The sequence below is a fragment of the Microtus oregoni genome, unplaced genomic scaffold (assembly GCF_018167655.1).
Source record: "Microtus oregoni isolate MIOR12 unplaced genomic scaffold, Mior012 000001F_ref0000356, whole genome shotgun sequence".
Classification (NCBI taxonomy): domain Eukaryota; kingdom Metazoa; phylum Chordata; class Mammalia; order Rodentia; family Cricetidae; genus Microtus; species Microtus oregoni.
The window spans coordinates 50975226-50996737 of record NW_024543060.1 but is presented as its reverse complement, the minus strand read 5'-3'; the positions used below and the strand labels follow the sequence as shown (position 1 = coordinate 50996737).

The 21512-nt window shown below is 50.8% G+C and overlaps 1 protein-coding gene across 1 annotated transcript in view; it reads left to right on the top strand.

The window, feature by feature from the left end:
* Stk24 (serine/threonine kinase 24) overlaps positions 1–20253 on the top strand; it is an 81988-nt gene extending 61735 nt beyond the window's left edge. The window contains exons 3-11 of the mRNA XM_041666856.1: positions 2116–2172; positions 5082–5190; positions 5426–5583; positions 10863–11048; positions 13319–13464; positions 14915–15038; positions 15645–15713; positions 17157–17293; positions 19251–20253. Of these exons, the coding sequence (XP_041522790.1) occupies positions 2116–2172; positions 5082–5190; positions 5426–5583; positions 10863–11048; positions 13319–13464; positions 14915–15038; positions 15645–15713; positions 17157–17293; positions 19251–19287 (1023 nt within the window). The 3' untranslated portion in view covers positions 19288–20253. The remainder of the gene's footprint in view (positions 1–2115; positions 2173–5081; positions 5191–5425; positions 5584–10862; positions 11049–13318; positions 13465–14914; positions 15039–15644; positions 15714–17156; positions 17294–19250) is intronic.
* The last annotated feature ends 1259 nt before the right edge of the window (positions 20254–21512 follow it).

The window sequence follows — 21512 nt, the reverse complement described above, 5'->3', positions numbered from 1 at the left end:
TGGAGGAGGGGGTGGAGGAGGGGATGGACACTGGGTAGGGTGGAGGAGGGGGCGGACACTGGGTAGGGTGGAGGAGGGGGTGGACACTGGGTGGAGGAGGGGGTGGACACTGGGTGGAGGAGGGGGTGGAGGAGGGGACGGACACTAGGGTGGAGGAGGGGGCGGACACTAGGGTGGAGGAGGGGGCGGACACTGGGTGGAGGAGGGGGTGGAGGAAGGGACGGACACTGGGTAGGGTGGAGGAGGGGACAGACACTGGGTAGGGTGGAGGAGGGGGCGGACACTGGGTGGAGGAGGGGGTGGAGGAGGGGACGGACACTAGGGTGGAGGAGGGGGCGGACACTGGGTGGAGGAGGGGGTGGAGGAGGGGACGGACACTGGGTAGGGTGGAGGAGGGGGCGGACACTGGGTGGAGGAGAGGGTGGAGGAGGGGGTGGACACTGGGTGGAGGAGAGGGTGGAGGAGGGGGCGGACACTGGGTGGAGGAGAGGGTGGAGGAGGGGGTGGAGGAGGGAGTGGAGGAGGGGGCGGACACTGGGTAGGGTGGAGGAGGGGGTGGGAACAAGAGAGATGGGAGCTCAGTCAAACCAGTCCAGTCATGAAGCCATGAAGGAAGAGACCCAGGGCCGCTCCACTCATCCCTCGTTCAGAAAGCAGCTTCCCTCCAGGAAGAGTGAGTGAGCTGAGGGACGCCTGCCCACAATCTTGTTTGTGGGAGGAGGTTCGGGTTTTCTTGAATGTGTTGGGGGATTATTTTTGTTCATTTGAGGACAGTTTCGCACTTTTGCCTTGATGGCCTATAATTTACTCAGTAGCCAAGACTATCCTTGAACTCCCTGCCTCTGGTTGCCAAGCTGTGTGCCCAGAGCCACCATGCTGCTGTCCTTTCCTCTCCCCTCCTCTCCCGAGTCAGCGCACACACTGGCATTTCCACACAGCATCTCGCTTGTCCTTGCCCATCCTTCTACTTAAGTTTCTTAAGATCCTTCTTCATATAGCCCGACAGGAAGACTTAAATAAACACCGTGTGTGTGACACAGTGTGGAACCCAGCACGCCATCCAGGGCGTGGTGCTGCTCTCCAGCCTGTCCTTGCCTTTGTATATTAATAATCCAGCACCTTAAAGGCTTAGGAAAATACTCTTCATGCACTGACTTCAGATGGCAGAGGTGACATGTGGGTCGTATGTGAGTGTCAGGGAGGTGACATGTGGGTCGTATGTGAGTGTCAGGGAGGTGACATGTGGGTCGTATGTGAGTGTCAGGGAGGTGACATGTGGGTCGTATGTGAGTGTCAGGGAGGTGATGTGGGTTGTATGTGAGTGTCAGGGAGGTGACGTGGGTTGTATGTGAGTGTCAGGGAGGTGACGTGGGTCGTATGTGACAGTCAGGGAGGTGACATGTGGGTCGTATGTGAGTGTCAGGGAGGTGACGTGGGTCGTATGTGAGTGTCAGGGAGGTGACATGTGGGTCGTATGTGACTGTCAGGGAGGTGACATGTGGGTCGTATGTGACTGTCAGGGAGGTGACGTGGGTCGTATGTGAGTGTCAGGGAGGTGACATGTGGGTCGTATGTGAGTGTCAGAGAGGTGACATGTGGGTCGTATGTGAGTGTCAGGTGACATGTGGGTCGTATGTGAGTGTCAGGGAGGTGACATGTGGGTCATATGGTGATTCTGGGTGTGTTGGATCCGAAGCCACCTTAGGGTTTATGGGCCGAGCGCATGCTCTTCCCTTTGCTCACGGGGGCTTGAGAAGTTGGGTGTCTTGAGCTGCTGTGGTGATGGTGGACCAGAAGTGTCCTGTTCCTGACTGCTGCATACAAACCCTGACTTAGTTCCAGTTCCTCAAACTGGGCTGTGTGAGGGTGCCCAGTGGGGTCATTTCAAGACAGAAGTGCCCTCAGTCCTCTTCTCCAGCAGGGATCCAGGCCAGTGCTGTGCTCAAGGTCATAGTGCAGGAGGGTCTGTGTCCGATTGTCATTTGCACACTTGCTTTGGTGTTTATAGAAATGTGTGAGTCCAACATAATAACAATGTCTTCTTTCCAATTGCTTAAATACTTTTTCTAGTTTTGTTTTAAAACTAACTCCCCCCTCTTTGTTCTGCTTCTGTAGGACACTAAATTATGGATAATAATGGAATATCTTGGCGGAGGCTCTGCCCTGGATCTGGTAAGTATCACTGTAGCTCTGCAGCACCCTGTTCCCCCTGGCTATGCAACACACCTCAGCCTGTTCCCCTGTGGCTATGCAACACACCTCAGCCTGTTCCCCCTGGCTATGCAACACACCTCAGCCTGTTCCCCTGTGGCTATGCAACACACCTCAGCCTGTTCCCCTGTGGCTATGCAACATACCTCAGCCTGTTCCCCTGTGGCTATGCAACACACCTCAGCCTGTTCCCCTGTGGCTATGCAACACACCTCAGCCTGTTCCCCTGTGGCTGTGCAACACGCCTCAGCCTGTTCCCCATGGCCATACAACACACCTCAGCCTGTTCCCCGTGGCCATACAACACGCCTCAGCCTGTTCCCCGTGGCCATACAACACACCTCAGCCTGTTCCCCTGTGGCTATGCAACACACCTCAGCCTGTTCCCCGTGGCCATACATCACACCCTCAGCCTGTTCCCCGTGGCCATACAACACACCCTCAGCCTGTTCCCCGTGGCCATACAACACACCCTCAGCCTGTTCCCCGTGGCCATACAACACACCTCAGCCTGTTCCCCGTGGCCATACATCACACCTCAGCCTGTTCTTACTCATTGTTGGTTTGATCAGGAATTCTTTATCCATTTCACTTCTTTTAAGGAAACATAAAACTATTCCTAACCTGTTTTGTTTCTTACACAGAATTTAAAATTACAGTGCTGTTTTGAAAGCACTGGTGTAGTAGTAGGAGCGGCGGGGCTGCGTCCCGACCGCCTGCTAGCTTATGCCCCGAAATAATTACACGGACACTGTATTCTTTTAAACACTGCTTGGCCCATTATATCTAGCCTCTTCTCGGCTAACTCTCGCACCTGGACTAGCCCATTTCTAATGAAGTGTGTAGCACCGAGGTGCGCTTACCGGGAAGATTGTAGCCCACGTCCATCCTGGGCTGGAGCTTGATTGCGTCTGCCTCAGAGAGCAGAGCTATCGCGTCTGCCGGGAGAGGGGAGCATGGCGTCTCTGGTCCAGAGAGCAGAGCTGTTGAGTCTGAGCTCACTTCCTCTTCCTCCCAGCATTCTGTTCTGTTTACTCCACCCACCTATGTTCTAACCAATAAAATGGGCCAAGGAAGTTTCTTTATTAACCAGTGACCTTCCTCCATCACACTGGGGGAGAGGGTTGCTTTGTGATAAATCAGTAAATTAATCTGCAGAGCAATGAAGACTTTTGTCTGTGGTTGAATTATTTTATATTAGGGCTAGTGTATTTTTCTTATCAAAATCATCACCCTCTGGTAGAGTAGCTATTACTACTGTAATAGCCACCATGGGTTTTTGGTTCTGTTTTTTAAAGTTTTCTGTGTATGGGTGTTGTGCCTGCATGTATGTCAGTATGCCTCTTCCATGCCTAGTGCATGAAGGGTCCAGAGAGGGCTTTGGATCCCCGGGAACTGAAGTAACAGGCACTTGTGAATCTCTGTGGAGGTGCTGGGGAGGGAACCTCTGTGTTCTAGAAGAGCTGTAAGAGCTCTTAATTGCTGGACCTTCTCTCCAGCCTGCTGCCATGGTTCTTATGTTTCAGATGGGAACAGCTCTCAGCCTAAGCTCATCACATTTTCATTCCCAGAATCGGGGCAGAATCTGATTATTGAGGTTTGGCATCAGGCAAGATGTCGCACACACGGCCACCTTTGATCTTGCCCATAGTGCACCAGGATGGAGCAGGCCTAACCTAGTATTCTCCTTCTGGAGAAAACAGTGCCTTACTGTTGACTCTTTTCTGTTCTGCCTGGTTTCTTTCCTCCCACCAGGTCCTAAAGAAACCACACAGAGGTCTATATTAATTATAAACTGATTGGCCCATTAGTTCAGGCTTCTTATTAACTCTTATAACTTATATTAACCCATTATTCTTATGTATGTTAGCCACATGGCTTGGTACCTTTTTCAGCGGGGCAATCACATCTTCCTTTTTCTGTGGTTGGGACAGGACTGGGAAGGAATGGATTTCCTCCTTCCCAGAATCCTGGGACATCAGAGCCCAGGCTGGCCTGGAACTTGGGGCAGTCCTGCTGTTAGGACCGCCTTTTAAAGGGCTAGCTGGCCACACAGGTCTGTGTCTTCTCCTGGCTTAGGGGACCTGCTCTGTAAGAGCTGCTGTTAGGGCTTCTGTGTCTGTAGACTGTCTCAGTGCCATGAGTTCAGTGACCTTTCCCACAAGTGAGAATGGATGCACTTTGTCTTACGAATGGAGCCCCCTTGCTGTCTGCTGCTTTTTCTGATTTTCCTTTTTCTTTAGTTTTTCAAGTCAAGGTTCTGTCTGTTTTTAAACAGGGATTGTACACATTACATTGCTTCCTTACAACTTCTTACGAATTGATACCAAGGAGTCAAGAGAAACAGCTCCTTTGAGTTTCTCAGAATTAAAGCAATGACTCTCCCAATTAAAGCTAATAATGTTTTATGTGCGCATTCTATAGCATGTTCTGAAAGTCTTGGGGATTGAAGTTCTGGTGAGGGGTAGCTTGAGGAAGGAGTGGCTCACACTCGCCTCACAAGGTGCCCGTCCAGCATCCTCCTCTGAGTCTTGGCCAGTGCTCTGCGCTTAACTGATTCGCAGACTAGCAAACATTTTCTATAGTCGTCCCCGCCTCAAATTTAAGTAGAATTAATTGTTAACTTTTTGGTTTTTAGCAACAGGGTTTCATTATGTAGACCCAGCTGACCTTGAACTTGCAGAGATCTGTTTCTGAATCCCAAGTGCACCATGACGCCTGGCCCTTTAATAGATTTCAATTGTTGAGGCAAAATATCTGCTTTATGTGAAGATGTCTTTCATTTTAATTATGTTGTCTATTTAGCATGGATTTTGTTTCTTAAACCGTGTGTACGATAGCTTCTAAATGACTATCTTTTTTCTTGTTAGTTAGAACCTGGCCCTTTAGATGAAATTCAGATCGCTACCATATTACGAGAAATTCTGAAAGGACTTGATTATCTACACTCGGAGAAGAAAATCCACAGAGATATTAAAGGTGGGACCTACTCTTGTTTTTATTTATTTATTTTTTTGAAACACCAAAGTGGTCAAACTCTCTGTACGTCTGTCCTGACCACTCTGTCTGTCGGGGTCAGGCAGGCTATTGTAAACCCCAGGGCACCTTGCTGTCATGGGCCCTCGTGCCCAATGGGGAGAGCATGCGTGGACTCCCAAGGTGACCCTGAATATAATTGTATATAATAATGTCCTCCTGCTTGGTTGTCTTGCAGCGGCCAATGTTCTGCTCTCTGAACATGGAGAGGTGAAGCTGGCTGACTTTGGAGTAGCTGGCCAGCTGACCGATACCCAGATAAAAAGGAACACCTTCGTGGGTACTCCCTTCTGGATGGCGCCTGAGGTCATTAAGCAGTCAGCCTATGACTCAAAGGTGAGAGCCCGGACCACACCCAGATATTTGTCCCTTTGGTTTGCATATGTAGCGTTCCTTTGTGGTAGCTGGTAGGCCACAGAGGTAATTTTGTGACCTTGATTCACATCAGCTTCCTTCTCCACCTCCCGGTGTGCCATTGGCGACCTTGTCCTTCTGGTCTCTGTGACTGTTTGATGTGGTGGGGACCAGGAAGGCGTGGGTATGAGAGTGGGCGCAGGTGGCCTTCTGAGACTGCAGACCGTAGATATCGATAGCTTAGGGCAGGCAGTGCTGTGCACAGGAAGACAGTAGATGGGGGCCAGGGCCTGGACAGAGCTCAGCTGCTCTACGTAGGGCATCTGGAGGGAATCAGCGAGCCCACAAACAATCCCACAGCAGGATGGAGCAAGCATGGTTCTTTAGTGACTGCCACCATTTGTTCTGTTTTGGGTCTCGGGACCTTTATTCCCAGAGGCTCTCGGACCGCTGGAGACTGGAGGTGTTGCTCGTCAGGCTGCCTGCTTGTTCCTGTGTTTTCTTGCTTTTGTCCTTTAATTCTCTAAAACCTTGTGATAGCTCATTCCGTTTCCTCCGGTCAGCGGCCCGTGTGCAGTAAACATGGTCATGGCAGAGAATTGGCCTTCCTAAGCCCCAGACTTCTACACAAAAACAAATTTAACCCAGAGACGAGCATAGGTTGGACATTGCTCTTTGTCTTCCATGTGTTTACATCTTGTCTGTGTGGGTTTGCACGTACGGTGCTGGCGCTCTGGAAGGCATGAGATCCCCGAGACGGCACGGATGCTGGGACACAGCTAGGATTCTTGTGAGAACAGTATGTGCTCTTAAATGCGGAGCTGTCTTTCCAGCCCCTCAAAAAAAGAAAAAAGATTAATTCATTCCCCCTCCCCTTTGGAGACAGTTTTGCTCTGAGAGCTAAGCCTGACAAACTGGTCACCTACCCGCTTTGGGATTGCAAGTATGTGTTAGCATGCCAGACCCCTGCCTTTGTTTTTCTTTCTTCCTTTTTTTTTAATAGGACCCTCCTCCGTGTGTAGCAGATTTCCTGCCTCATTAAATGATGCTTGAAGCATAGGATAACTTGCCTTTGGGACTCTTGTAAGGTATATGACATTACAGCATGCCGTAACGTAGAGGTATCTCTTGCTCTGGCTTGGTGAACTGTGGTGATACCGTAGCTCAGGTAGATGCTCAGGCCCCGGACCCAGCAAGCAGCAGACGTGATCAGGTTTCTCAGTTCTGTCTCTGCATTTGCTGCTTGCTGGTCCCGAGTCTTCTGGGAAGTAGATGACCTCATGACTACTTCTCTGAAGTCCCGTCTTGTCCTTTTCCCCGAGTTCTGTCATGTAGGAAGGTAGGTGTATTGTCCGCTGTTCACTGTCAGTGTTCATGTCTGAATTTTGGTAGAAGAGAGACTAGAATAACTACCGTGGTCATTCTTTTTCAGTTGTAGTAAATTAGCTTTTCAACCTTGGCCCTTATGACTTGGGACCCAAGTCACCCATTTCTGTTGTAGCCATGGCCACTCCCTTCTTGTTTCCCAGATCTTTCCTGGTCTTCTCGCCTCGGTGCGTCTCTGCCGTGGCTCCTTGGTGCAGTCCACTCTGGTTGTTTTGGATAGGCTGTCCTCCCCTCCCCTGATTTTCACTTGAATCCCCAGGTGCGCATGTCCTAAATACAGCGGTAGACATGCGGTTATGTTGGCTGGGACTTGCTGTGGTTCTTTATTTTGAAAACTTCATTAAGTTAATTGGTTGTTCTGAGCTGGACTAAGTAGCGCTGCTGGCGGAGTGTTTGGGAAGGCCTCTTCTGTCTTCCTGCTCCTATTTATTAGGGTGGTGATGTGGGATGCCCCTCTGTATGCTACGATTACCATTGGTTAATAAAGAAACTGCGTTGGGCCTGCGCAGGGAATGGCGGAGGACTAAAATGAATGCTGGGAGAAAGGAGGCAGAGTTTAGGGAGAAGCCATGGAGCCCATCAGAGACAGACACCGGAGGGAACTTTACCCAGTAAGCCACAGCCACGGGACAGTATACAGATGAATGGAGACGGGTTAAATTAATATGTAAGAGTCAGCCAATAAAAAGCTAGATCTAATGGGCCAAGCAATGATTTAATTAATGCAGTTTCTGTGTGATTATTTCGGGGCTAAGCAGCCAGGAACTAACTAGTGGCCTCCTCCTCCAGGGTAGATTGGGTTTAAACATGGATCTTTATTGTGGTCTTTGGTTATATGCCAGATGACTTGATACTAAATGGACATGCCAGCTCAGTCCGTGTTTGTCAGTGGGTGCCCGATGCAGGCAGGGGGGCTGCACAGGACCCTGCGCAGGTCTGGCTGGTGCTGGAGGTCCAGAGTCATGCCGGGTTGTTCTTGGTTAGGTTTAGGTCACCCCATGTGTGGGAGCCTGAGGAAGCAGGGCCAGCACCTTTCTGCCTTGCCCTCACTTTCAAAGTTCTCAGGCCTCTGGGTGCCGCCAGGGCACAGCTCACCTGAAGCAGAGACCCATCTCTGCCAGGTCTTGTAATGGGTTCAGCTGAGCTGATTGTGTGGTGCCCAGAGGTCTGGGTGGAGACCCATTGCCACAGGCCCTGTGGACACACGGTGGTGGATACACGGTGGTGTCATGTTGTGCCTCAGAGTATGGGAGTCGGTGACAGCAGTCACACACACTTCACGGGACAGGCGAGAGACTGGCCTGCTGGGATGTAGCTCCCTTTCCTCTTTGTGAGGCTTTGTCACTGCTTCTTGCTACCTTCAGGCTCGACTGGGGCGCGGCGGTGAGGGTTTCTGGTTGCAGAATGGCAGGTGAGTCCACTCCAAGGGGCTAAGGGTCAGGGATTGTCCTAGTCCTGTGACCACCTGAACTGGCCTTGTCTTGCCCCCTGGAGGAGCCATGGTAGCTGTCCCTTTAGGGCCTGCACTGGTGATGTTTTATGAGGCAGTGATGAGCAGAGGGGCCTCTAGCACAGTCCCCATGTCCTGCTCACCATAGAGTGCCCTGAGACTGCTGTGCTCCGTTCACTACAGTACGCACTGACATGATTGTACGTGGGCTTGGGCAGCAGGGCCACCCCAGGGCTGCTGAGTCTCACTGCAGGGTCCACAAGACCTTAGGCTGGGAATAGATGTCACAGAGGCAGGAGCTGACGCAGAGGCCACGGGCACTGTTGATTGGCTTGCTCCTCATGACGGCTTACTTTCTTTCTCATATACCCCTGGGCCACCAGTCCAGGGGTAATGGCACTGCCCACAGTGGTCTGGGCCCTTCCACGTCAGTCATTAATCAGGGAAATAAAAAGCCTCATAGGCTTTGCCTATTGGCCAGTCTGATGGGGGCATGTTCTGAATTAAGGGTCTCCTTCCCAGATGACTCTGGTTTGCCAAGTTGATAGAAATCCAACCAGTACAGAAACTACAAACAGAGAAGGACTTGACCTTTTTGTTAACAGCACCAGGGAAATTGGCAGTGGAGACTGTTAGAGGGGAAAGAACCTTGGGTAGCCTAGCCGTCCCCTGGGACATGTGGACACCCTCCGGATCCTAATTCAGATAAAGCAACCGTGGAAGGTTTTCTGTTCCTTTTTTTTTTTTTTTAAATAAGCAGTTGGAAAAGCTTAGTTACTACCTGATAGACTTAGACGTGCCAGGCAGTGTTGGCACACATCTTTAATCCCTGCATTTGAGGCAGAGGCAGGTGGATCTCAGCGAGTTTGAGGCCAACCTGGTCTACAACTGTTACATAGACAAATCCTGTCTGTAGCGTGGGGGTGGGATGGGGTGTGTGTGGGTGAGGACGACTTATAGACGCTTCTAGATAAACTCACTCACTGCAAGTTGGAAGTACTGAGTTGAGGCCGCATTGGTCGTGTGTGCCCCCCCCCCCCCCCCCCCCGTTTTCCTCTTGTCCAGTCTGGTGGCTGTTGTTGCCCAGGCCACAAAAGAGAATTGCCCTGCACACTGCCTGAGAGAGCTCCAGTGCAGTAAGCTGCATTTGCTGATTGCATGTTGGTGTTGTGGACTCACTAGTTGAGAACTACCAGTGTTGCTAATTTTAGTGTCAGTGTGTAAGCGAGCCTTGTGTGGTTGGCAGATTGAAGCGGGGGTGGGGGGGGGTGGGGGGGGTGTCAAGACAGTTTTCCGTGTCTGCTCCTCCTCGAGACCCTGCTGTGTAGTGCTAGGTTTCACAGTCACTTGTGTGTGTAGCTTGTACAGTGTCCCTGCCTCCGTCTTCTGAGTGCTGGGATGACAGGCCACGAGGCACAGTGGCTTATACGATGCAGATATGCAGCCGTATGGAAGGCATCGTATTAATGTTTTCCATGTCTGTGTGTTTGACCATTTTTAATAGTAAACATTCTGTTGGGTTGGTAGAGCGTTTGCCTAGCTGTTGAAATAGGAGCAGCGGGGCTGCATCCCCAGACCCGGCCGCCCACATGGCTAGCTTATGCCCCGAAATAATTACACGGAATCTGTATTCTTTTAAACACTGCCTGGCCCATTAGTTCCAGCCTCTTATTGGCTAGCTCTTACATATCGATCTAACCCATTTCTAATATCCCTGTAACACCACGAGGTGTCTTACCAGGGAAGATCTTAACCTGCGTCTGTATCCGGTAGGAGAATCATGGCGACTCCTTGACTCAGCTTCTTTCTCCCAGCATTCTGTTCTGTTTACTCCGCCTACCTAATTTTATGTCCTATTAAAGGGCCAAGGCAGTCTCTTTATTTAACCAATGAAATTAACACAAAACAGAAGACTCTCCCCCATCACCTAGTGTACATGAGGTCCTAGGTTCGGTTCCCAGCACTGCAAAAGCAAACAGAACAAACTATGTTAAGTTCCAGGCACAGTGGTCAGCCCTTTACACACCCTCCTGTAACTGCCTCCCTCCTGAAGAGGCAGCTGTCCAGTCTATGTTAAGTTCAGGGCACAGGGGTCAGCCCTTTACACACCCTCCTCTAGTTGCCTCCCTCCTGAAAAGGCAGTTGTCCAGTCCCACGAGACCTTGATTGCAGAGCTGGTGTGGGGACCAAGGTGCCCACTGGATCTGCACAGCCGTGCACCAGGTGCTGCTCAAGGGTTGACGACCATAGAGATGACAGTCAGGATTGCTCTGTAGGGTAGGGGTATGTCGGTAAATCTGTCCACTCGTTTTCTGGGCTTATATTTCTTATCATTTAAAATGATTGTCTTTTTCAGAACCTGAGATTAAAACATACACCCACCACACTTGTCTGAATATACTCTTGTTCTCTCTGGTCCTTACAGGCAGACATCTGGTCCCTCGGCATCACAGCAATAGAACTGGCCAAAGGAGAGCCCCCACATTCCGAGCTGCACCCCATGAAGGTGTTATTCCTCATCCCAAAGAACAACCCTCCCACACTGGAAGGAAACTACAGCAAACCCCTCAAGGAGTTTGTGGAGGCCTGTTTGAATAAGGAGCCAAGCTTTGTGAGTGTACCCCTTTCTGTGGTCTCAAGCCGGGGTGAATTTGCTCTGTGGGGATTGTTTCAGTCATCGCTGGCTGTCTCCCTGATCTCACACAACTTTGCAGATGAGTTTGATTTCTTTAAATTACGGAGACTTTGTTGTTGTTGTCATTTTACTTGTTAGGGATTTAAGTTGTAATTATTTTGTTAAAAATTTTCTAGCATCTCGTATCCTGTTGCCCCTGAGGGGTTTTCTCCTTGGTGTGGGGGTGGGATCCTGGTTTTCAGTGTTTACAGACAAAAGTCAGGATGGGAACTGGGAATCTGCTTCAGCAAGAGCAGAGGCTGACCTGAAGGTTGTGCTAGGAGACAGACAGGGTGCTCGTCACCCACCGTCTCTGCTTCTTCTCTCTTTCCCTCCGAGTTTACTGTAGTGACAAAGCCCGGGAATAAGCTGCTGGGAGCTCTGCCTCATTTCCTAAAGTAGCCTGTGTACCTGTGTCCCAGGTAGCATCGTATGTGGGTTTCTGTGAGCAGAGTTATCTGGACCTCAAGAATATTCATGAGGGGGCCCGTAAACCCTTGTCTAAAAGTGACGAGAAAAATAAGTTTCACAATAGCATCATGTAATTCCCCCATAGGGTACCAGTTCTGGCAAAGGAATTCATCAGGCTCTAAAGCACCATGGGGGCTGCGGGTTGAGGGCAGCAGATCAACATTTGGTTACTGGGTTGGTCAGGGCATGGCGAGTGTGGTCTTCGTGCAGTCCAGTTGTTTGTTTATATCAGGGTAGTACAGTGGCACTCGGGGAGAGACCCAAGTGTGTAGTATATTCTTCTAAAGCTGGTCCAGTCCTCATTTATTCCTGGGGTACACCCTCCGCTTCGGCTTGAGAAGCCTCGAAACTGAAAACATGGCACTTGGTTGTCCTTGGAGTGTCACGGGCAGTGGGTGGAGGGGGAGGGATTGCTGAGGCCACCCGGTTCTCAGGGATCATGGTAGAGTACATGCTGTTCTTGTTAAGAAAAAACATAGATTCCTGGAGCAGGGGGACTGTGGTGTACCGGGCGGGCCTCTGTGTCTGCTGCCCCTGCTTGGGCCACTCTGCATGTTGAGGGAGCTTTGTGCCGGCAGGTGGGGAAGCCATGGCTAAGCTGGGTGAGCTGTTAGGTTGGAGCCGTGCCATGTCCAGGTGGTTATCTAGCTGTTGGCCCCAGTCACGGGGTGGGGATCGTAGGTTCACATGTCTGCTTTTCTAAACTGGAAGTGCTGGTGACCACGGGAACCTGGCTGGGTCTCTCCTGACTCTGCCCTAACCTGTTGTAGATGAGTCGAGTCATCGACTTCATTTTAATTTGTGGTATTAGCCCAGCCCTATAGGAAGTCATGAAGAGTATGTGTTTCCTTACTCAGTATCTGTCATGAGGTACACTGTAAACCAGGAGATGCACGCTCTTGGGACAGTACCACGTAAACCAGGAGATGCGCTCTCTCGGGCAGTACCACGTAAGCCAGGAGATGCGCGCTCCAGGGCAGTACCACGTAAACCAGGAGATGCGCGCTCCAGGGCAGTACCACGTAAACCAGGAGATGCGCGCTCCAGGGCAGTACCACGTAAACCAGGAGATGCGTGCTCTCGGGCAGTACCACGTAAACCAGGAGATGCGCGCTCCAGGGCAGTACCACATAAACCAGGAGATGCGCGCTCTCGGGCAGTACCACGTAAACCAGGAGATGCGCGCTCCAGGGCAGTACCACGTAAACCAGAAGATGCGCGCTCCAGAGCAGTACCACGTAAACCAGGAGATGTGCACTCCCAGGCAGTACCATGTAAACCAGGAGATGCGTGCTCCCAGGCAGTACCACGTAAACCAGGAGATGCGCGCTCCAGGGCAGTACCACGTAAACCAGGAGATGCGCGCTCTCGGGCAGTACCACGTAAACCAGGAGATGCACGCTCCTGGGCAGTACCACGCAAACCAGGAGATGCGCTCTCTCGGGCAGTACCACGTAAACCAGAGTTCTTTTGTGATGTTACAGGTAGGCGTGTTCTTTCTTTGGTTGAATGGTTCTGGTGGACTGTTTTTGTCCTTGTTGGAACTCCCTGTCAGGTCTACCTTGTGTGGGTAGGCTCAGGCTCGGGAGTGGTGCAACTCCTTTGGAATAAGCCTGCAGAGGAAGCAGACTCAGTAGAACCCAGTGCTGTGTGGTGCAGCGGTCCGACATTTTAGTCCAGAAGCCTGGCTGTTCAGGTGGAACAGAGTAGAATATTTGGGCACGTGTGTTTTCCAGAGACCCACTGCTAAGGAGCTGTTGAAGCACAAGTTCATAATCCGCAATGCGAAGAAGACGTCCTACTTGACGGAACTCATCGACCGGTACAAGAGGTGGAAGGCGGAACAGAGCCATGACGACTCCAGCTCAGAGGACTCGGATGTGTAAGTTGTCCCCTTGAGGTCTCCATGCTTCTCTGCGGGGGTATGCATGCCTGTGTGCGGGTAGTTTAGTTCCTCATGCATGCGAGGCCGGCCCTGTGCATGGAGCTGTATCCCGGCCCTCTGGACTGATGCTGAGTTCCATGTTGTACCCATGGCCTTGTTTGGGGTTCTTTGATCCAGTGCACTGCCATGGAGTTTGAGTGACATCTGTATTAGTAGGAGCTTGCACAGGACCGTGGCGAGGCTTCTGCTCTTCATTACCCCCTGCCATTAAGGTCCCGACAGACAATGTCCTTGTGTACAGTTCTGAAGAGAAAAGAAAGATTGCTTTGGGGACTCTCGGTGTTGCCAAGCTTTGTATCACTGAGTGTGGGTTCCCCACTCAGCACCCACATTTGTTGACTGGGGTGTGAAGCGGTTGAGACCACTGACGGGGAGGTCATTGGGATGCTGTTGCTGGGAGACTAGTGTCAGCTGCAGGGTGGGCCAGGCTGCGGCAGGGGTCTGGGCGGAGGCGTCATCCCAGCGCATCTCAGGTGCCAGGGACTTCCAGACTTACAAGCAAGTTAATGAAACCGTCTGAAAATAAAATACACAGAGTGGCGGGATTGTTGCTCAGTACCTGGCTGGCATGTTAGCGGCCCCGGGTTTCAGCCCCAGTGAAGGGTTTGGTGCAGGAGGCAGGGATGTTGTCCAGGTTTCCGCAGCACAGGGAGTGGTGTCACAGCGGTAAGGGGTTGGAAACAGTTTGAGCTGCTTATGGAGTGTGTAGAAGACGCATAGCTTAAAGCGCTGTTGCACCATGGAGAGCAGGCAGAAGACACAGACCTGTGTACACTTGGAGCCATGAGAGCAAATGGTGTCACTCGGGGTGTAGGCCTTAGGGAAGGGGCCAGCCCCTGGGTCAGAGTAAAGCTGGGACATGGAAGCCAGACTGAGCAGGCCGGCTCTGTGGGTGGGAAAGGATGGGGGCAGCAGGCAGGCCCGGTCATCGCCATAAGGACTGAGAAGGCCCTGACTGAGCAGGGAGTGGGCACCTTGTCTGGCAGTCTGTAGAGCAGTAGAGCCTTGGTGGTGGCACACAGGGCAGAACCGGGCTGTGGACTTGGGGACAGTGACAGAGATAGCGAGAGGAGGCCACTTCTCCACCATAAAGCTGTGTGGCTGCAGTAGGGCAAAAGGGGACATTTTGAGCCATGGCCAGAAAGAGGTTCTTGGAAAGAAACCAAGGTTCAAGAGAGACTGACAGAGAAGTAGAGAAGGAGGTGGCCCCAGAATAGTGGCACTGTCTGCTAGTAGGGCAATCCCAGAAGCCATGTTCCTTCCTGTCTGCTGTGCTGTGTGGCGCGGCTGCAGGTGACTTGGTGTGAATGGGCTGTGTCAGTGGGCTGGGCAGTTTCGTTCGAAGCCCAGCCCACATTGGTGAACTTGGTGGGATTTCTGTGTCAAGGGAAACAGATGGCCAGGCATCTGGAGGCAGCGACTCTGGGGACTGGATCTTCACAATCCGGGAGAAAGATCCCAAGAATCTAGAGAATGGAACTCTTCAGTCATCAGACTTGGAAAGAAATAAGGTATGATAGTGGCTCATGCCTGCTCCTGTGTCCGCACTTGCCAGCCAGCGGCACAGCGAGCCTGCTGCGGGAGTGAGGTGTGGGACTGGGAGTGTAGGTGCTGAGCTGTGCCCCGTCTCCTCCTGACCCTCAGCCGCATGGTGGAGTAGGATGTGGGGTGAAGCTCACACATGAAAGAAAGCTCCTGCCGGACTTCAGCGAACTCTGATTTTATGCTGGCGTTTTAATTTTGGACCCCTAAAAATGAGTGTTGTGTTTAGAGATTTAATTTTGATGGGGTGGTTTTCAGCCCACTTAAATCTACAAGAAGCTGTATCTTAAAGATCTTGTGGAGCACAGAGGTTCAGTTTGTCAGGCCGTGTGGACCAGTAGCCACCTCTGGGGTCCCACAGGTCTCCTGATGGGGTGGTGGGAACTGGGCCTCTTGTACAGGGACTGCATGGAGTTCCTGGCACTAGCCTTCTGGAGTGATTTCCCGTGGGTGCCCAGCTTCACAGGTGGCCCCTTGACCATCTCACTCACATAGTGAGCCCAAAGGGTTTCCAGGAGGAGACTGCAGAATCCTTACCTGGTCCTGTTTCTAATGATGCCCTCTTCTTCCCCAAGGTGAAGGACATCCCAAAGAGGCCTTTCTCTCAGTGTTTATCCACCATTATTTCCCCTCTCTTTGCTGAGGTAAGATCCCTGGCTGCCTTTCTTGGGGGTGGGGCTAAGGTTAGGAGGGAAGAACAGGGGACCAGGGCTGTCCTTTGTAGGTGGCTGCCAGTACGAATTGGGGGCAGAGGCAGGCTCAGCTTCTGCCTTGGCATCCATGCTGACCACTGGCAATGGGCCCTGCCTTCCGTAAGCCAGGCTGATGAGCAGGGAAGGCTGTGTGGATTTTCTGATCTGTCAGGGGCTGTGCAGGTTTTACTGGACTCAAGCTGCTGAATTATTCCTCAGGGACAATCTCAAATCCACCAGAATGAGGTAATATTCAGGAAGTCAGTGTCATTAGGGGTAGTCGGCCATAACTAGAGGTGAGGATTCAGTGCTTGTAATAGTCATCGAAGCTCAGTAAACATAGCCTGTTCAACACATGAGCACAATCCACAGTGGAATGTTCCCATCGCTGCTACTCTGCCTATGTCAGGACGATCGTACACATTAGTGATGCAGCCATTGCATCCAGCACTGTTGTGGTGAAGGGGCCAGGGCTCTGGTTCTCCTATCTTTCTTTGCTTCTGCTTTGAGACACAGATCAGAGGCAGGTGAGTGGCAGGGACTGTTAGCTAACACAACGCCACAATGGGCCCTGCTTCTGTGGGCCTCCCCAGTGTGGCCCCTTAGAGACAATGTAAGGAATCCCATGCTCTTAGTGTGACAGTGGTCTGGTTGTTCTCAGCATCCTCAGAGTCAAAGCTGTGTTTTCAGGCGTGTTTACAGACGTGGATGAGGGAGACTGGGGACTGAGCTGCTAATGTCAGTGCTGGGAGGTCTGTAATCCTGAGCTGAGCTCAGCCTTGATGTGAGGGGCTCTTGTGTTCCTTGCTGTGAGCACCTCCAGGATAAGGACTTGGAGTTGGTCTTCATGCTGGGAGGTGTGTCTAAGCACACAGTTGTGACTCTCAAGGAGCACAGGACAGTGTTGCCCGAGTCCCAGGACTCAGGGTTACCACCTGACAGCGCTCTTGACCCCAAAGGCTGTGTGTCTGAGTTCTGCCCTGACCCACAGTAACCCTTAAGGAGTGAACCAGGGTTGCGTGTGGTCGGCATTGATAGCACTTTCTGGGGTAAGGTGAGGGCTGCACAAGGAGATGAAACTGGGTTCACCGTCTGAGTCGTGTGTGGAGGTGTGCTCCATCAGAATCGTGTATGGGGGGCTGTGCACGGTCAGGCTCGTGTGTGAAGAGTTGTGTAGAGTTGCTTGCCTGCATTCTCGCCTGGAGGAGTCAGGCGAGGGCCTTCTTTTGCTCTGTAGACACGATGTTCACAGAGACCCAAGATGGCCCCAAGTGACTCAGCAGCCACAGAGCTCAGGCCTGATTCCTTATCAGCCTGGCTCGGCGGTGGGGGATTGGCGTCAGGGTTGCTGCCTGGTCTGTGCACATGCGTCTCACTGTTTGTGTGCGTTTTCAGCTGAAAGAGAAGAGCCAGGCATGCGGAGGAAACTTGGGGTCGATAGAAGAGCTGCGGGGAGCCATCTACTTGGCGGAAGAGGCCTGCCCTGGGATCTCTGACACCATGGTGGCTCAGCTCGTGCAGCGGCTGCAGAGGTAACGGGCTCTGGGCTAGAGCTGGGCTGTAGGAGAGCCTGGTGGTGCTGGCATGGCTTCTGGGACTAGACAGCTGCCACAGGCTGCAGCTGGGTGTCTCCTGGATGCTTCATCCTTGTCTGTTCCTGTTGTCACCCCAGACCAGGGCTTACAGCAAAACCTCTGGGGAAAGGCTTGTTCTGAACTGCACACAGGAAAGAGGTTACTCCGGAAAGGATCCCAGAGCCTTGCCTTTATAGTTCTTACCAGAGAAAGGCACACCTCTGCAGTGGTCTAGGGAGCAGAGAGGTAAAGCCCAGCCACACTGCTTTGTTCAGATACCAGCGGATTCAGTGCAGCGGACTCCGAGCCAGGCCTGGAGTCTTGCCTGTAGGTCTGTGCTCTGGCCTCAGCGAGTTCCCATCCCTGTTCGGTGGCTTTGGGCACATAGCCTTCATGTTGAATAGATCTTACTGTTAGGGCTAAAATATAACAATAACTTGCTTGGTGGCTCCCAGTCTTGAGGCCATTGAAGGAGAGAGAGGTGTTTTTTCAGACTGCCCCTGGTTTGCGTCTGAAGGTAACAACAGCTCATCACAAAAATAAATGAAAATACAGCTTAAAACCAGCTGTATCCTCATTCAACAGGTCGTTGTAAGTTCTTAACTATATTTGATAATTTCCTTTGCCAACTTATAATCATTATAAACAATTATCTAGTGAGATATTTTGCATTGTTTTCTTTGGAATCAAACCTTTGAAATCTGATGTGAATTCTATATGGCTACATCTTTCTCAGTCCAAACTCAGATTTCAAGTAGACACCCATGGCCTTTGTAGTAAGTGGGCCCTCCTAAGTCATCAGATGAGTGGTGGGGTCCTGATCTTGTCTCTGTGAACATGGCTATGGCTTTCCATTTTTCTCCTTGGTGTTCCTGAAGGCCAACCAGCCACAGGGTGGTGCTCACCGGTGCCATCATCGTTCCCTCATGACTTGTTTCAGATAGTCTCCCCAGAGTGACTTCTGTATGAAGTGTCTTCAGTGAGAGCACTGCGTCCACCACAGGAGGAGCGGCTCAACCATAGCGGGGCATCTGTAGTTCTTGATGTTTGAGTCTTAGATATGGCTCAAGTGTGCTGCTAAGAGCATCCTGTGGACCCGTTGGAGTATGTTCAGTGTATTATAAAGGGACTCTGGGAGTCTCCTGTGATGTGATGTCAGTTTGGAATGACATTATCTTGACCATGGCACTTATACCATTTAGCATTTAGAAGCAAGACAACACAGACTTTTTCTTATTTTTTTAAACAAATGGCATGGATCCTATGGTTATAACCCAGTTATTACTATCTCTTCTGATGTTATATGCAAGGTGTTCATGCAGACACACAGACCCTTCTGGGCCATGATTTCGAATGCGCCTAGGATGTGGCTCACCTGGCCTGCATTTGTAAATTGCTGAGTTTAGACTCAAACTAGCCTGAGTTCTCTGTCCTTGGTAGCACCAGTTTTCAGAAATAGATCCTGGGCTGGAGCAGGCTCGGCATAGCACGTTAGGTGCATTCTACAAACAGGAGTGTAGGCCAACACCATACACTGGCTTCTCATGCTGCTGTGTGGCTGTAACTCCAGCATGGGATGGGGAGTTGGCCATAGAGACACAGGTGGATTCTGGCAGCTTGCTGGCCAGCTCGCAACCAGAAGGGCAAGCTCTAACCAGTCGGACAGGCTGCCTGGAGGATGGTAGAGGGAGAGCCTGTGAGTGGGCCCTTGGTGTCATTTGGTGCCCTAGTGACTGCCCTTTTCCACAGAGGCTGAACACAGCCTCTTTTTATGTATTACGAGTTTTCGTGTTAGAACCAGAACTTTCTTGAATGATAGATCTGTTAACCTGTTGATTCTTGTGCTTGGTTCTTGGACATTTTGCCCTGGTGTCAAAACTGATGTTTACTGATGTCTCTCTTTGCTTTCCCTTAGATACTCCTTGAGTGGCGGAGGAACGTCAGCTCACTGAAATGCCTTTTGCATCTGGGTTTGCTCTTTCCTTTCTTCTTCATCTTCCTTCTTTTTAAAAGTCAGTAAGAGCCTTTGCTGACTCTGCGAAGAGGTGTCATGGAGGCCCGCCCTCCTGTGGCCGCTAGCACCTGCCCAGGGACACAGCCCTCACCGTGCCACACCAGGTGGAGTCCTTCCGATGGGGTGGGGGGCTACTCCTTCAAGCAATTATTTTATTTTTTTATTGTTTTTAATTTTAATCATAGTGCACATATTCAAAGAAAGTATCTTTAACAAACCCTGAAATGTATATTTGGGTTGTGACAAGGCGGTTGAAGACTTGCAACCTCAGGTACCTGCTTTATGTTGCTTGCGCCTCCCCCGGGAGACAAGTTGCTCTGGTGGATCAGTGTACAGATTTGTATATAGCATCATTTTTACGGAAAAACTTTTGGCGTGCATAAGGAATCACTGTGTACACATTGGCCAAGTGCTTCTGTAGATAATGTCTGTGGAGTAAATATTTGACAGGCCAGAACTTGAGTCTATTGCCTTGCCTTTATTACATGTAAATTTTGAATTTCGTGACCAGTGATTTGGACTTTATTTTGTATTTGCAGGGTCTGTCATTAATAATAATTACCCTCCCCCATGGAACACTCCTGATTGTACCTCAGCAGATGCAAACTTCCCCCTGGGTTTCCCTGTGCCCCCTTTGGTACACTTGGAAGTTTTTCTTTCTCATCAATGGTACTGTTTCTTAGTGTTGCAGTTGGAACACATCTTGTCTCTCAGAGCTTTAAATCATTCTGATTTCTCCCGGATGAAGTGCTCTCGTCTAATCTTTGTTGGGTTGTGCCACTGTGTCTGCGCCAGATGCACCGTCCTGTCCGCTCCTTTCCGTGGGGCCTTGTCGTAGAATCTGCACATCATCCACCCCACCTGGAAGTGTCTGAATGCTCACACAAATAAATTTTATAACTCACTCATTTTGCATACCATTCTTGAAACATGGCACCGCAGAGCAGACGGGGCACCTGCTCTGCACGTTTGTGGTTGTGTGTGTATAGAGACCCCAGGGAAAAGTGCCCAGATGTCCAAAAGCCAAATGTCCAGGTTAGTGCCCTATGCAATTGTGTGTTGGTCACTGAGGTGTGGCCAGTGCTGTGGGTTTGTGGAACTGCTGAAGCTCTTGCTGGGGACGTGAATGGTGGTTTCAGTTCTCTTCAAGGAGCTGGGTCTGCTGGTGATGTCTGCCAGGCTCCCTGTTTCTTCATGTGCTACAAAGCATTGCTTGGCAAGGTGGGAATTCTTGAGTTCTCAGAGCAGTTCTTGCTAGTCTTACTCAGACCGCTGTAGTGTTTTTGCTTTGATGCTAATTCTTGTCCTCTTGTTGGAGCACTAGGTCTCGAGGAAGATAGTCAGGTTTTGGAGCAGGACCTTTGGGACATCTGCGTGGCCTTGTGCCTGGTGTATGGTGGCCTCAACGTTACAGGAAGGGCAGGCCAGTGCTAGAGGTGTTGGCTGTGAGACTATTGCTTAGAATAAGTGGGGGTAGGGTCTAGGTTTTTAGACTATTAAATTGTGATAGTCTAAAAGTACATTTGGGTTGGATTAATAATTTCAATCAATACATTTTGGGTAGGGGAAATAGAACCACAATTGTTAGTTTTCGGATTTTTTGTTTTGTTTTTGAGTCTATGGGTGTTTTGCCTGTATGTATGTCTGTACATCACATGTGTGCAGTGCCCTTGGAGGCCAGACGAGGATGTTGGATCCCTTGGGACTAGAGTTGTGAGCTGCCATGTGGGTGCTGGGAACAGAATCCATGTCCTCTGCAAGAGCAGCCAGTGCTCTTAACCTCTGAGCCATTGCTTTGGCCCCAGTACTGTTATTTTGTACCAAGAATGTTACCCTGAACCATGAAGTCTGAGACTATTTGATGTTTTCTAGAGTACTCCTTTCCTGTATGAGGCTGTTGCAGGACTCACTCAGAGGGTCAGTCTTTTCTGCGGAGGAGCATCCTGAGGGCAGCGGACATTTCTACTGTCTGGAGCCCTGCAGTCTTACAAATGGGTAGCAATATAAATATTGATAGTGAAGCCAGTTTCTTCTTCCTTTGTAGCACTGGGACATGAGCCAGGGCTTGCTATGTGTTGGGTGAGGGCTTACCTTGTAATGCCTTCCACCTGTCTTCAACACGAGCCACTGTGGTTGAGCTGCTGATGCGTGTTGTGTGACCGC